Raw genomic sequence first — 16,029 nt, forward strand, 5'->3', positions numbered from 1 at the left:
TTGGCCGTCTTGGCCACGAGGGCACATTGCTGGCTCATGATCAACTTGTTGTTCACCAGGCCTCCCAGGTCCCTCTCTGTCGAGATGCTCTCCAGCAGGTCAACTGCCAGCCTGTACTGGTGCATGGGGTTATTCCTCCCTACACTTGCCCTTGTTGAACTTGACAGTTCCCTCAGCACTCCTGGGTGCCTCCCGTCAGGGCCCATAGATTTGTGGATGTCCAGTTTGCTTAAACGGTCTCTAACCTGATCCTCCTCAACCAAGGGAAAGTGTCCCTCTCCAGGATTCTTCTCTTATTTCCAGGGTCTGGGAATCCTGAGGGCCTGCCTTGGCCATAAAGACTGAAGCAAAGAGTGCATTCAGTAACTTCACCTTCTCTGTATCCTCCATCACCAGAGTACCCGCCATGTTCAACAGCAGGCCCATACTTTCCCTGGCCTTCCTTTTGCTGTTGACGTACTTGTAGAAGCCCTTCCTATTGTCTTTTGACACTCCTTGCCAGATTTAATTTCAAGTGGACCTCAGCCTTCCTCATCATATACCTGCACACCCTGACAACGTTCCTATATTCCTCCCAAGTGGCCTGTCCCTTTTCCACACTCCATAAACTTCCTTCTTCCATTTGACTTTTGCCAGAAGCTCCTTGCTCATCCATGCAGGTCTCCTGCCCTCTCTGCTTGATTTCTTGCTCACAGGGATGCACTGATCTTGAGCCTGCAGGAAGTGGTGTTGAATATTAACCAGCTCTCCTGGGCCCCCCTACCTTCCATAGCCCTAACCCATGGGATGTCTCCAAGTCAGTCCCTGAAGAGGCCAAAGTCAGCTCTCCTGAAGTCCAGGGTAGTAATCCTACTTATGGCCTTGCCTCCTCCGTGCAGGATCCTGAACTCCACCATCTCATGGTCACTGTAGCCAAGGCTGCCCTCAACTTTCACATCCCCAACCAGTCTCTCTTTGTTTGTTAATACAAAGCCCAGCAGAACACCCCTCCTTGTTGGCTCCTCCACCACCTGTGTCAAAAAGTTATCATGAATGCTCTGCAGGAACCTCTTGAACTGTGTGTGCCTGGCTCTGTTGTCTTTCCAGCAGATATCAGGGTGGTTGAAGTCTCCCATGAGAACCAGGGCCTGTGATTGTGAGGCTGCTTTCAGCTATCTGTAGAAGGCCTCATTGACTCCCTCATCCTGATCAGGTGGCCTGTAGTAAACACCCACAACAGTGTCACCCATATTATCCTGCCCCTTAACTCTTACTCATAAGATCTTGATTCATTTCTCATCTGCCCTTGGGCAGAGCTTGATATGTTCCAGTTGCTCCCTTACATAGAGGGAGAGCAACTCCACCACCTTGCCTTCCTAGCCTGTCCTTCCTAAACAGTACGCAGCCATCCATGACAGCATTCCAGTCATGCGACCTGTCCCACCATGTCTCTGTAATTGCAATGAGATCGTGGCCCTGTGACCTCACACAGATCTCTAATTCTTCCTGTTTATTCCCCATGCTGCGCGCGTTGGTGTACGGGCAGTTCAGAGAGGTAATCAACCATGGAGGTTTCCCAGGTGGGGTGGAAGAGAATCTACCGTAGCCACACACACCCTTGAGGTGGCTGGCCTTCTGGTTCTCATCTTGGGAGGCAGCTAAGGAACACTTGTCAATGTTCTGGTTGGCCTGGCTTATTCCTCAATTAGATGTGATGGCATGGGCATTGTCACTTTGGATCCTACCCCTTGAGTCCTTCAGTTTAAAGCCCGCCTCACGAAGTTGGCCAGTCTGCTGCCCAAGACTCCCTTGCCTCTTCTCAACAGGTGGATTCCAACCCTCTCTAATAGGTTATAGTCACCAAAGAATGTCCCATTGTCCTAAAAGCCAAAGCCCTCATGATGGCACCAGTCACAAAGCCAGAAGTTAATCTGCATTTTACATCTATTTCTGGCTGTGCCCTTTCCTCTGACTGGTAAAATGGAGGAAAAGATAACCTGGGCAAATGAAGATTACCTGAGCTGATGCTACTCCCACTCACAGGTGTGGTCTTGCTAGTGGTGCTGGTGCAGACACCTGAGCAGACCATAGCTGAGACAGAAACACTGCACTGATGCTTGTATCAAGCTGTGTCAAGCCGTGCATGAGCATGCCCCACGGAGTTTATGCAAGTGAACACATGTGCATGATGCTGTGCTGCATCATTTGCAATTATTGGCTTTCCTCATGCTACCTCAGAGCACGCTGCATTATATGCTTTTGTGCACTGTAAACATGTTTACAGTTCCTGAAATAGGTACTAAAGATTTTCTACTTCTTTTCTCAGATTTCTTCCTGAGAATGAAACTGATTTAAGATCAGTTTAATTCATGAAGTTAAATTGCCCTTTAGTCATCTTCTACTTGCACAATAACCAGCAGAAACAAACTTCATTACATCGAAGAAACAAGTACCAATTAAACTCAATTACAATGAGAAATTGGATGTAAGGAGCTGAAGGTATGTTCTAACAACTCCCACCTAGCTGATCTACTAAGTAATTTTTAGCATATGTAACAGCTTTTTCAGATTAGACCAGCAGATTCTTATCTATTTTTATATAACTTGAGAGCCTAATGATTGTAAATTTAGGAAAAAAATAGAGGCTTGATTCCTGACTGTGATTTCGCAGATGTGTGTCTGAGTTTACCCTATGGCATTTCTTGCTTGTGTCCTTTAAAAAAACCAATGGTACAACCTGAATCCTGTGCGTAGGGTTTGGGGATATGAGAAGGCAGAGGCCTTACTTATGTTCATAGTCACTTTCAAAATCTGCTGATGGCCAAGTAAATGGTGGACTTCCTTAAGAGAGCTCTTTCCATTTTACATTTCTGTTTCTTTGAAACACCTAAGCTTATACAGTAACATTTTAAGCATTTCTGAAATGTTTCCCTCTGTTTCTTTATTTTTTTAGAAAAAACTGTCTAAGAAGTAACTCACAATCCTGCTGCAATGCACTCCAACAAAAGCACATTTCCTCTGAGTTCCACTTTGGTACTTGTGCTACCTGTTGGTGTTAGAAGAATTGGCTGCCTCTCTGTAACTGGCTTTGCTGCAACAAGAAAAAATAAAATAATTAATTTCTAAATTTTGTTCTAATACTGATCAAATGCACACATTTTGGACAGAGATTTTGCTCCACATTGGCCATTTAATTAAAAATCATTGTGTTACACAACTACACAGCTCAACAAATTAGGTTTTTGACAGACATAACATATCTCAACCTGTTAGATGCTCTAATTTTGAACACATACATGAAAAATGTTATTATTAAACATGGGAGCAACTGATACACAGTTTTTACATCGGCAACTATGCAGCCTGATGGATGGATGCTGAGCCTCAATCCTAAGCAGCCCCTACTCACTTCAGCAGAACTATTACGGGGAGTAAGAGGCCACTGATATAAGTCATAGTGCAAGACTGAAAGTTACCAAAAAATTCTAGGCTTCCATCAAAACACAAATAAAGCAAAGTTATTGTATTCAGAAAGATAAACCAAGAAGATAAAAGGTACACTCCACTTTGCAATATGCTTTGTTCAGTATTTTCTAGATAATGTGAGGCATCTTTTCAGAAGTTAAACCTTGTATTCTCCTCTTACTATACATTTAACTTTAATTCAAGCTGTTCCCCAGTCTAGTAATAAAGAACCATTGATTAAGCTGCAAGAAATAACCACAGTAAACAGACAGCTATAAATTTAAGACCCATTTCTGACACTATACTCTGTTGGCTCTTGAAATATTATGGCATTTCATGTGCTTTCATGGAAGTCAGAATAAGAGTGCTTTCTGTAACAAGAGTGCTTTCTGTAATAATAGAGTGCTTTCTGTAAATACTCTAATGTTCTTTTATAGCAATTTTAAAATATAGGATTAAATTGGTCTAAAGTGCAGTAGCAGTCTGAATCATTACAGTAAATTATTGTATTTTCTTAAAATGTGAGCAGAAACATAATAAACTCTTGTTTATTAGGGTACAGGATTACAGAATAGATTAACATAAAAAGAACACTTAATTTTAATACAGTATGTGTCATGAGTTCCTTAAAAACTAGTACATGAACAACTTAAAAGTTGGGAGAAAAGGGCATTCTGGAGTCAAGAACGCAGTTGATGGTCACAGGCAATGACCAATCTACCCAGTTGCGGCACTACTAAGTACTGCCGACTCATTTTGCAAGACCACGAAAATTCAGAAGAATTACCTCTGGTATTTCTGCATTGTGAGCCAATCAAATGGTGTTTTCCTCACTAATTGTATCTAATATATCATTCTGTGTTCACGTATGTATTTCTTGTCTGTTCCTGAATGACATCTAATTTTTATGCAGAGAATTAAAATATTCTGTGGCCTTGTTTTATTTTAGATTCCCATAAGTTATGGTTTAATATGTACAAAGCCTCATTTGACAAGGAAAAAGACAAAAATAGAACAAGTATCATGTATTTTCTATCTATCTCACACAATATCAAGTAAGTAGAGAGTCTAGAACCTCAAGTCTTACAGTATCAGTGTTGCTCCAAAGTCAGTCTCACTAAACCTGTTCAGGAGGATTTAATTCACAATATACAAAAGACCATTCAACGTAGATTAATGTAAAGACCAGCTTAAACACCAGACAAACAAAAGTCATCTTTCCCCTACAAAGTTACTTATATAGATAGTATTAAAGTGTTTAGATTTTAATTAATTCATTTTACACTTATGAAATACATTAAAAATGAATGGTACATTCAATAAGCTATTAAATGTGAAATGCATCTGTTAAATGCTTAATTGTTGTTATTTATTATGCAGCATGTGATATTGAATAGTCCCAGTGATAATGAACATATCAAACTACTAGGTAAATTGGAGGAAAAATGTAAAAAAGTAACACAGTATAGAAGCAATCAAATAGACAATTTTTAAAATCTGCCCCAGTGTGAAATGACTCATTTATTATAAGAGTTCTTATTTTTAATGAGCAGTATGTTATAATAACATTGAAACATTAAATATTTGAAAGGATCACACTGTGCAGTCCCTTTCTAAAATATGTATTATCACCAGCACTAATAGATACCTTTATTAGAAACTGAAAAGGGAGCAAAAGATTAAGTAGCCATGGAGGTGAAGTTAGTTAACTAAATGCTACTCTGAATCAGGGAGTATCAGTGGGGACCAGTGTAACTCACCACCATAAATATCAGTGTCACTCAAATTAGCAGCTATAGTGTCATTCAATGAATCCACTGAAATAAACAGAATATCATGAAAAATGCATACAAGAGGGATAAATCAAAGTACTGGGAATCAAAAGGTGATGATACAGCCACAGTGAGTTAATCAAATGATTGATTAATTTGTTTCAATAGTTACAATAATCATCATAACTTGATATTATTGGACATAAAACCCATCTGAAAACTATTTTTTTTTTACACTGTATTTTTTCAATACTTCAAATCTTACAAACATTTTTTCAAAAGACAAAGCCAAAGGAACAAATTGACAGCTTTTAAAATGAATTGTATGTCAAGACAACTGGAAAATTTCTTATTCAGAATTAAAATGACAAAATTCCCTACCGTAACACTACTTAACTTTGCCAAATAACTTCAGAATTCTGAATAAATACTATGTAAGTATGTAATTAGGTAATGCAATACCTACTTGAAAAGACTTTGACAGAAATGGGTTGTTTCTGTTGTATAGTTTGCGTATGATTAAATCTTGCATAGCAGATATAGTCCTCCCTGGTGTCTTCTGGTTGAACATTAGAAAAATACAGGTCTCCATTTAGACCCTGAGAAACTCTTTCACTTTGAGGCAGTCTTTGGAAAGCTAAGGGAAAACAAGAACACATTTTTCTCAATTATAATATGTACTTCATTGTTATGATCTGCAGACTCCACGTTTGCTCAATTACGCTGTTTGTGGGTTTGCAAATATATAGACCTTTCTAAGTTTCCTCTCAAGTTGCCTTCTTTTTCCATTCCTCCCCAGTGGGTTAATCTACAACTTACATTAAGATCTTCAGTTGCTTTTGACTTCATGCTTTTGGGTTGCATGTCTGCTTGTTTCTTCGTTTCTACAGATGTGGAAATTTTGAATTTTAACTTGGAGAGAAACTCTACCATCTCTGGTTTTGGTAAGCAATGATCAACTATGTAGAACAACTGCAAAAAGTAAATGAATTCTGCATAAAAAACAAACTCACCATTATCCATCCAAAAAATTATAGGTGGTGGTAAGCCAACAGGAGGTCTGCAGTGTAATACTAATGAATCACCTTCTCGAACCTGATTTGGTTCTAGTTTTTCTTTTGTCCACAAAGGGGATCCTATAGAAAGAAATTTTAACACACATACAAACCACGGCTTGACAAAAATTCCAGAATTTAAGGAAGAAATGCACATAATATTCCAGAAAAACAGAAGAACTACATGTATCAGAATGTTAAGTCCTATCATGTTTACTAATTTAATTTTTGGTTTTTTATGTATTCCTGGGAGAAAAGTAAGTTCTCTTTCAAACATTTTGTACAGCAATGATTTGCTGAAAGTATAATCAAATGATTCAAATTATTTTGCCTACTCTAAACACTAAGGGTTCAATAACAGTATCTTGGAAAGTTTTAACTACGATTATGCAAAAAAAAAAAGTGAAGCACTAAATTAGAAAAAAAGGTAGACCTTCCTGAAACACTATTATGCACACACTGTTTTAATAAAAATGTGACAACAGCACATTTTAAGCTGAGAAGCCTGAAAAACTGATCTGAGAGAAAAAATCACATAAAAAGCTGTAGAAACAGTCTACCATTAATAAAAATATTTTAGCTTTATCTTTTTGTTTCTAATCTGTTCTGTATTAAAGCTATTATAAAAACCATGCAATACATGCATCAGAAAGAATAAAAATTGTCCTCATCAATGATGTGCATTAAGGATTTAAACACTTTTATTCTAATTCTAGCATCATATATATAACCCAATTTTAAACATAATAGGTCATCCAGACGTACCAAAAAAAACAGGAAAGCATTTTGGCTATTAAATTTTCTAAGGAATATCGGAGAGAACATGCAATACATTATGAAATCTGAATATCAGAAACTATACAATACCTTCTAACATGATCACTTTGATGATTAAATTTTTAAGTAAGGAAAAGCAAAAGCAAAACATTCTTAAGAAAATTAGCAAAACAAAGCGTTTCACATTTTATGAACATTAAGAGCTTCACTTACTAGAAGGTCGTATAACAATATTGTTGGAAATGGCTGCTCCTCGTTCATTCCTTGCTGTACACTGGTATACTCCTTCATAAGCTTCTGCCTTCCCACCATTCATAATATTTATGACAAGGGTCCCTGAATTTGGTTTCATTGTTACCTGTGCATCTTTATCTATATCAAAATGAGTTCCATTGCGTGTCCAGGAGAAGCTAAAATAATAAAAACAAAAATAAAAGTTTCTTCTTCAGTTGCTTTTTGTAGATTGGGTGGAGAGAAAGAAGAAAAAAGTAATTTTCAATAATACACAGTATTTTTTCTTTATAAGATAAATAAGACTTATTCCCAAACTAAATGAACTAATAAAGTAATAGAGCACTTTTTAATATAAGAAATCTGGCAATACCTTAAGATAAAAGGCTTTGCTGAACTTATTAGCAGGAACCATTTCAAAGTCAGGGTTTTTTTAAATTACATTAAAAGATTCTGAAGTTAATTGTATATGGAAAAGAACTGATTTTCTTTCTACTAAAGATGATATAGTAGCATCTGCAAGAACTGATATTGCTAAAGCTGCATTAGCATTTCCATTATAAAACCTATTGTTGAAAGGGTTTATAAACCTGCCTTTAAAAACTTGCTCTGGGCTGAAATGTGTCATCTCATATTCCAGCAGGAGACCATTTCTTTTAATTGGTTTGGCCATTTTAAAGTTATGCAAGTGAATTGAAGACTGTAGTGAGTTTGATTTCTTTTCACTACTCTAACGGAAACAGCCATAATTCTTTAAATGAAATGTTGCAGTCTGATAGTCCATAATTAATCTAGTAACTTTATACCAGTGTTACTTAAAGCAAGAGGTGTTTTGAAAAGGAGTCCCTAAAAATGAAGACTATTAGAACTCATTAAAAAAGTGTAAAAAAGCAGAGATTCACAGTCTGTGATTTATAGTGCCATAAACACCAGTTTCCTACTTATGCTTCATTAACGGTCAAAAATAGAGTTACAGAGAGCTAGATCAATGCCTGTGAAGTGCTGAGTACTCTCAGGTTCAAATGCTGTGAACAGCAGTTTTTGTACTCATTACATTTCTGCTTCATAATCTTAAACACAAACACTATATATGCTTACTGGTTAGAATGCTTCCTAAAAATATAAATTTATATGGTACTGGAAAAGCTCAAATTCTAAGCGATTTGAATAGTCTGCTGACCTTCTGCAGTAGGAGGGCAGGACTGGACATGCTATTCGCACTTCGTGCAGGGGGACAGCAGAAGAACTGGACCTGACCAGCAGCACTGCACCACACTGCAGTGTTTTGGGGAGGACTAGCAAGCATAGTGAACCAACAGTGAACTTGTTTCTTACGACCTTGCAGGTGAAGCTGCAGAACGAGGGGTTTCTGTAACCCTCTGCTACCAGTAACACTGAAGGATACAGGGAACTCTGATGTAGCTTCAAATGACAGGTGGGAAATGTGGTACAAAACCCTGAATTTGAGATATATGAAAGTCAGAATCTTCACTGCTTAAGCTATAGGTAGCAGCACATCCATAAACCTTTATGCCAGCTGTTCTCACCATAAGAAGTTACCCTGTTTTAACAAACAATTCACACTCCAAGCTGAGAAAATTCATCTTCAGCTTCAGAGCTTTGAAGCAGCTCAAGTTCCAATATGCATTTGCAGGTCATCAAGACTGATGGACCAGACTAACTACTGAAATAAATTACTTGGATGTTGCATCTTTAAAAATAAGCAAAACTAAGCACAAGCTTATAAAACTCATGAGAAAATTCTGCACTTAAATCCTGTCACTTCCTCTGTAGCAGAGAAACAAAGTGAGACAGAGGTTTGATGGGGAAGATGAGGCTGTACAGCACAGAGCCCTGGCACATGACTCAGATGTGTCCGTCTCATGGACAGTGCTCTTGTTCTCTCAGGTAAATCCAACCCAAAAAAAGGCATTCAAGGGAAACATCTGCAGCAGCAGTACAGTTGTCCCAAAGCACACAATAATCATCTAATCCTCCAGGTCAACACTCAGACTCTTGAGAATGGCACCATGCCTGCTAAATTAAAATGCCGGTAAAACACAGCAGCTTGATGGCACTCCTACCATTAACAGAACACTAGAAAGGGTGACAGTATCACAGATAATCTCCATCTTCTCCATTCTGCTGCCCAGAATCATAACCATGATCCCAAGGCAGTCAGAAGGAATAATGTAGAAAAAACCCTGGTTATTCAGAAGAAGTACACTTAATGAGCTCAGTTTGTGTCTGAATTAACAATTACAGGCTGACCTTGCTAGTAAGTTGTAGCATAACAATACTGAGAGCAGAGAAATGCACATTTCTCTTCATAGTCTGAAATCAGAAGCAGTTACTAGAAATGCCAAAATGCATCACGACTACTGCTGTTTCCAGCGCAAGTACTTAGTATCTTGAAATGAGTAGTTTTCAAATATTTCAAGATACTGGAATGGGGCCTTAAAACGGAAGATCATCAGGGATCTGATCTATACATAGGGTCACCATTTCTGTCAAAACCAAAACTTGAGGCTCTTAAATACACTTGGTAAATCAAGGCTACTGATCATTAAAACTGATACACATTACATAACTTCCCACAAAGTGCTTAAGTATGTCAAGATGAGACTCATAAAACGGAATGATTTACAAAACATTAAATTTGAATTTAATAGCGTTACTCTGAATTTATTCAGTATCCATTCTTCTTAGACTCTATGTCTAAATCTGGAATGTGATACAGTTCATAGTACGGCATGCCTCTCAGTGCTTTCCATGGGCATATACCTATCTGCTCTTGTAATAATCGAGTATCACTGTATTGTTCGAGCTTTGAGGAGAAAAAAAACACTACACTTGCTTCATGACTATAGAAAAGTTTAAATGTCAAGTATGAGAAGAGTCAAATATATGCCACTCTCTGGCAGCTGTTTAAATTACAAAGGTAAGAGTGCGTGCATGTTTCTGCGCATGCAAGCAAATCCATATGCATATACTTGTTAGTTTACAAAAGTTACATTATTTTATCGCAGTTATCCTATGCTGTTAGGTCAAAAAAATCAAAACAAAACGCTACTAACCTAGGAGGCGGCTTTCCTTTTGCTTCACACTGTATTACAATATTCTCTCGAGGGTCAATAATGTAATCTTTTGGAGATTGCTGAGTTATCGTAGGAGGTTGCGACACTTCATTATGGAATATAAGAAACAGAGAGGAATTTAACAATATTTTCCAAGTATCAGCAAGACAGTTTTGTAAGAGAGAAAGCAGAATTGCAGTTGGCAACCAAATCAACAACAGAAGAGTAGGACTAAAGTATCCTTTGTATTAGGAGGCTGAAGCCCTCTACTCTTGTAAATCAGTGTAGCTATAGTAACGTCCAACTGAGCTATGCCAATTTACAGTAGATGAAGATCTTGGCCAAAAAAAGTTTAACGAATATAATTTCTATGTCAGATGTCAACAGATTTTCACAAAATCAAAGGACATTTGAATTCTAAGTCCAACATATCCTGAATGAAGAGTTGTGAGACATATACCCACATAAAATGTTTTTTACCACACAGAAAGAAAAAAAAAAAATACATCGCTTTGTATTTCTAAACATTTTATGTATTTCCAAATTCTCTATGGGTGTAAACCTTTCACACATTTATTGTGCTCAATATACTGAATTAATCTACAAAGCATGCTTTTAGGAGCTACTTTTCAGGAGTAAAAAATGTGTTATAAGTAAAAGACTCTATTAGTTTCCAAACAGAGTAAACATGTAAACAGTAAACATGTACTGATTCTCCTTAAAAAAAATAACAAAAATACAGTCAATCTTGTGAACTGCCTCAGGAGAAACCAACATTTAACATTTATGATTTATCAAGTACTCTAGAATGTGTAGCATAAAACAGAATTTATACACCTGACAAAGTAGTTGATGCCTACCTATTTAAAGTAATAGATAATCTGTTACCATTATCTATTCCCATTTTTGCATTTAAAAAATCCTGTTTATGATATTAAGACAGTGAGAAAGGTGTCATCTTCAACATTATTCATCTGTTTATAGTTTAGTGTCATGTAAAGGAACCAGTTTAATAACATGCCTGCAAACATACCTGTCTAAATGTTGTAAATTGTCTGTCCAACAATACACTTTGCTAGTACTTTGGGGTAATTTCTTGCCACTTTAGCAAAATATTTCAATCATTAGAGTTAGCTGTGTTCTCATGCCTCACTCTAGCCAGTTAAAACTGTAAAACTGGATTTTCATTTTAAGTCTTCCCTATGATTATACATTAAGTACTCTGTTGCACAGAAAAGAGGTAGCCATCTGTAAAGCCCTACCCACAAGAAACAGCCAGGAAAAAAAGACCGGATCATGGAATCATAATGAGATACAGCATCTAAGCAGAACAGAACAGGCCATGCAGAGCTGGGTTTTGCTCCTCTTCCTCACTGCAGAGAGGAGTGTGCTTAAAAGAGGAAGGTGACACTTTTACACGATGATGACACTTTGTGTATTTCTTTAGAGAGGCACTGCGAAGACAGTCCTTTTCCCTCTCGGAGGCAGTTCTCAGGGTCAGTACACATCAGATGCTTACTTGGGAAAAGCAAGTACACTCTGAAAAGGGACATGACATGAACACCGCCCAAAATACAAAATATTCCATCTGATGCACATCAAAGACCTGAAGTCTCCACTCCTGTGCTCTGAACCACACTTAAAACTTACTAAATTAACCATGTCACTAGAGCTGAGTTAGGAGATCCCACAAAAGATGAGGTCTACTTAAATAACTGTATCCACTGTTCTTTAAGGATATAAAAACATCTCCAACTCGGACATGTAAAATAGTATATAAGTACATATATTTCAATGAATTTATTTTTTATTAAATATATTTACTCCTGAAAGTAGTAATAGAACATTGCTCATGCTCATATTAAGTAAAGATTTTAAAGTTCAGACAGCACACAATCAAAAATCACACAATTAATTTGTTCAAAATATCAGAACATTGATTTATGTACAGTAGTATTTTCTGAACACTGCATGCACAAAACACCTAGCTACAGCAAAACAAATTACCAACAAAATGTCAGAATCACACATTTTAGGACTGCAAATTCAATTTGCAACACAATCAGTATTAATTTTCAGCAGCACACAGCCTAGTTTTTGTGGACAGGAACTTACATTCTTCTAGAAGTTTTGCTTTTATTCCCCCATCAGAATCAGCAGTTGAATGGACAAATGGAGATTAAAGAGAAACATTTGTTAGTTAAAAGAAAATTAGCATTTCTGAGAGGGAAGATAAGTATCTCTGACAAGTACATTGGTCACCATTAAAAAGAAAACATTTAAAACATTTAGCACTGTAACCCATGCAGCGATGCCTGAAATTCCAGCCATGATTTCCATTGTGTCAGATACTACTACATTTATCTCAAAGTTCACAGTATGAGAAACTTTTCTGAAGTGTTGACTTTTTAAGGGCAACCCTGGTTTGTGTCTTTGCAAGGCCAAAATCACATAACACTGATATTGAGGAGACAGTAAATCAGAATTAATGGCGTGCACCGCCCTCATGTTGCAGTCAAAATCAATTCACCTACATGATCATACGGAAGAACAAAGAAAACGCTTCAGGCTAAAATTACTCCTACAAAGATGAAAGCACCCAATTCTACTCAACAGAGATGCAATCCCTTTTGGTTTGAAAAATAACTACACAAAAAAAAAATCATCTTAGTTGTCACATCTTTATTGTTCACTTCAACTATTTTGCATATATGTCTCCTCACCAATAACATTTTAGAGCAAGTCAAACTGCTTTTGGTCAGCTACATTATCAGTCATCCCTTACCTACTTTGAGACACTGATGAGCATAGGAACTGCTAACCTGGACGAAACCTAAAGGTTCAACTAATCAAATATGTTCTCACCACCAGGTCTCTGTGGTGGGTATGTACGGAAGATCCACAGAAAAGACAAGTCCTTCCCTTGTCGTGCTCTCCCAGAGCCCATTCTAATAATTATTTATGAAAGCAATAACATCATTATAGATGTAATTTTGGTTAATAGGATCTTTGGCTAAAAATTCAAGTATGTGACTTTATCAGACCTAACAAAGTTATTAGACATTATGTAGTAGGGAACAAGTTAATTGAGAGTTAACATGATACATCAAAAAGGGCTACTCATTTTTGTCTATTGATGCATTTCTGGTTAATTTAACCTGAAGTGTTGCTCTATACAAAAGATCTTAGAGTGGTGTACAATTTACATTTGTTTCTAAAATACAAGATGGGTTTAAAACACAATTTCTAGCCTGCAAAAATACTTAGCGAGAAAAATCAGCTTTAGAAAATAAGACATTAATTCACTAAACTTTTGAAGCCCTCTTTAAGCCACAGTTTATCGCTCTAAAAGCATTCACAGCACAAGCCTGATGTGATTCAGATACATTGATCTTGTCACAGAAATACAGGTCATTGGTTTGAGAGGCAGGGGGAAAAAAAAACATCAAAGCAGTTGCAATTTATGTCAATGATTATTAAAGAAAAACATACATTTATGGAAGGTGGGAAGGTATCAAAAACATATGGGGTAAAGAAAGCCATGCGAATTAGAACCATAAGCAAATGTACTGACGTATTAATCCATCAATTTAACACCATCCCTAACGTTCTCTTCTCTGGTAATTAACACATGAACAGCCACTGTGAGGTACAATATGGTTCACTGAGTTCTGAAACTGTGATCATGCTTATCTTAAGAAGAAAGTAACAACCTGAAGCATGAATAATTTCATAAAATTCGCTATTAGGGCTATAAAATGCAGCAGCTACCATTGCTTCCTCTTCAACATGGAGTGATACCTTCAAAGTTGCCCATTAACACAGTCTTATATTAGACAAGAATTTCAGATCCTGGGATTTCCCCTCTTCTAGATGTTTCCTCACTGGTTATGCTAGAGTTTCCTGCTCAGTACACATGCTTTTAATTTAAAGATAGGTACTTAACTGTTTTCAGGTACTGCTTAGGACATCTAAAAGCCTAACTTACTCTTCTGGATCAAAAAGTAAGATGCTTCCAGTGTCTGAATTTTAGATATTTGAATCTTTTACTAGATCTTATATCAGCTCCTGGAACTGTCCTGGAGTTCTCAGTAAATTGTCAATATGATCTTAATTTCACAAATAAGTAGCATTTAACTGGATTTCCCTGCCTTTCTTCATTTTCATCAAGGTACACCAAGGTGTGAGTATTCATGAGAATCCTATGTTAACCCTTCTCAAGTGAACAATGTAAGTAATTTTATATGCACAGTTTTTTTAAATCTTCAGTAAATTAGTGTAAATATTCATAATCATTATGTCCTGCAAACAGACTCCACGTTTAGCTCCATGTTGGACTTATTTTCATCTTCCTATACAGAAATGAATTAATCTTCCATTATTCTGCACTTATTTAACAGGTTAATACTTACAGTCAAGAGGTACATCCAATGCAGAAATCATTTGGCACAGAAAGAAGACCAAGGAAGCTTTGCTTGCAGACATGCTCTTCTTTTTCATCATGATTTTAGGCTGTATTGAGTAAATCACACTTGAAGAATGAAGTTCAACTTCATCAGACTATGTAGCTTGGAATAGTTATGTAAATACGGACAAGAAACCTAGTAAATAAAAATAAGATAATAACAATAAGTAGATACTATGGAGAGTTGAATGATCACATCTTAATAATATTATGAAATATCAGCAGTCTACATACTATAACCAGGGATAATAGTTAAACCATGCGCTCTAATGAAATCCAAGCAGAGATCCAGAATTTCTTAGGACACCTAGACCATAACACTTTCCTAAGGAAGCTAGTGAACAACTCCTATAGCCTTGTTGAATGTAAATACACATGCCTCTCCTAAGAGGGATAAAGCATCAGTCCAGCTAGTTAAAAACCAGTATATAGTAAAGATAATAGTCCTCCAAAGTAGATTTAGGAGATTAAAGCTCTGAATGCCCATCTAGTCTCTCTCTCAAACACCCCGCACAATTCTTAAAAAGAGCTGTTTTAGGCATCTACTCCAATAAAAGTATGCCTGGCCACAAATTTGCTAAGTAAACTGTGGGATCTTCCTGCAGCTCTGAGTCAGGTATCTCAGCTTCTCCCCGCTTTGGAACCCTTCCTAATAGACAGCTGTAGACTGAATACAAAAGACTTCATGGATTGCCACACTGAGGTGCTAGCTTATGTACTGTATAAGAAGCTAGGCTCCTATTCCTGGATTTCTGATTCCAGCCAAAATACGTAACATTGAAATACTTTGTGACTTCTAGCCTGAAACCAAAATGCAATTAACTGGCAGCACACACTATCAAACTCTCTTCTCCTTTCCTATGTGAAGAGGTGGCAGAAATGAAACTTGAGGGAAATCTGTTCTTTGAAATGTGCTAGATTTTGCCCCTCAACCAAGGATGAGAGATCATACTAGCCATGGCAGAATGGTTCTGGCTCTCTCCTTATTTTTACCGCACTTAAGACCAAGCTCTAACTTAGAGGAATGTTGAAGGAGTAAAAACTAGCTGCCTGCAAGCCCCATAGTCTTCACCAGTGACGTACAAAGAGCTATAAGAATACAGCCTTAGAAATCCAAATGGTGCTTACACAATGCATTTTCAGTGAATGGACATCAGCTGAGAAAGTACTTCCCAGATGCCAGACTGATCAGGAAGGTCAAAGTGATC

General features: G+C 37.1%; 1 protein-coding gene across 7 annotated transcripts in view; it reads right to left on the reverse strand.

The window, feature by feature from the left end:
• Positions 1 to 14,885, reverse strand: part of NRCAM (neuronal cell adhesion molecule) — a 77,813-nt gene extending 62,928 nt beyond the window's left edge. For 3 of the 7 annotated variants that reach the window (XM_009710189.1, XM_009710187.1, XM_009710184.1), the window contains exons 1-7: positions 14,769 to 14,859; positions 12,472 to 12,489; positions 10,357 to 10,462; positions 7,262 to 7,458; positions 6,230 to 6,352; positions 5,683 to 5,853; positions 2,959 to 3,070 (exon numbers count right to left, since the gene is read on the reverse strand). In XM_009710189.1, the coding sequence (XP_009708491.1) occupies positions 2,959 to 3,070; positions 5,683 to 5,853; positions 6,230 to 6,352; positions 7,262 to 7,458; positions 10,357 to 10,462; positions 12,472 to 12,489; positions 14,769 to 14,859 (818 nt within the window). Of the gene's footprint in view, positions 1 to 2,958; positions 3,071 to 5,204; positions 5,262 to 5,682; positions 5,854 to 6,229; positions 6,353 to 7,261; positions 7,459 to 10,356; positions 10,463 to 12,471; positions 12,490 to 14,768 lie in introns of all 7 variants that reach the window. The other 4 variants (XM_009710186.1, XM_009710182.1, XM_009710185.1 and 1 more) reach the window with 3 other exon arrangements.
• Positions 14,886 to 16,029: the final 1,144 nt, after the last annotated feature.

The sequence above is a fragment of the Cariama cristata genome, unplaced genomic scaffold (genome assembly GCF_000690535.1).
Source record: "Cariama cristata isolate BGI_N322 unplaced genomic scaffold, ASM69053v1 scaffold2641, whole genome shotgun sequence".
Classification (NCBI taxonomy): domain Eukaryota; kingdom Metazoa; phylum Chordata; class Aves; order Cariamiformes; family Cariamidae; genus Cariama; species Cariama cristata.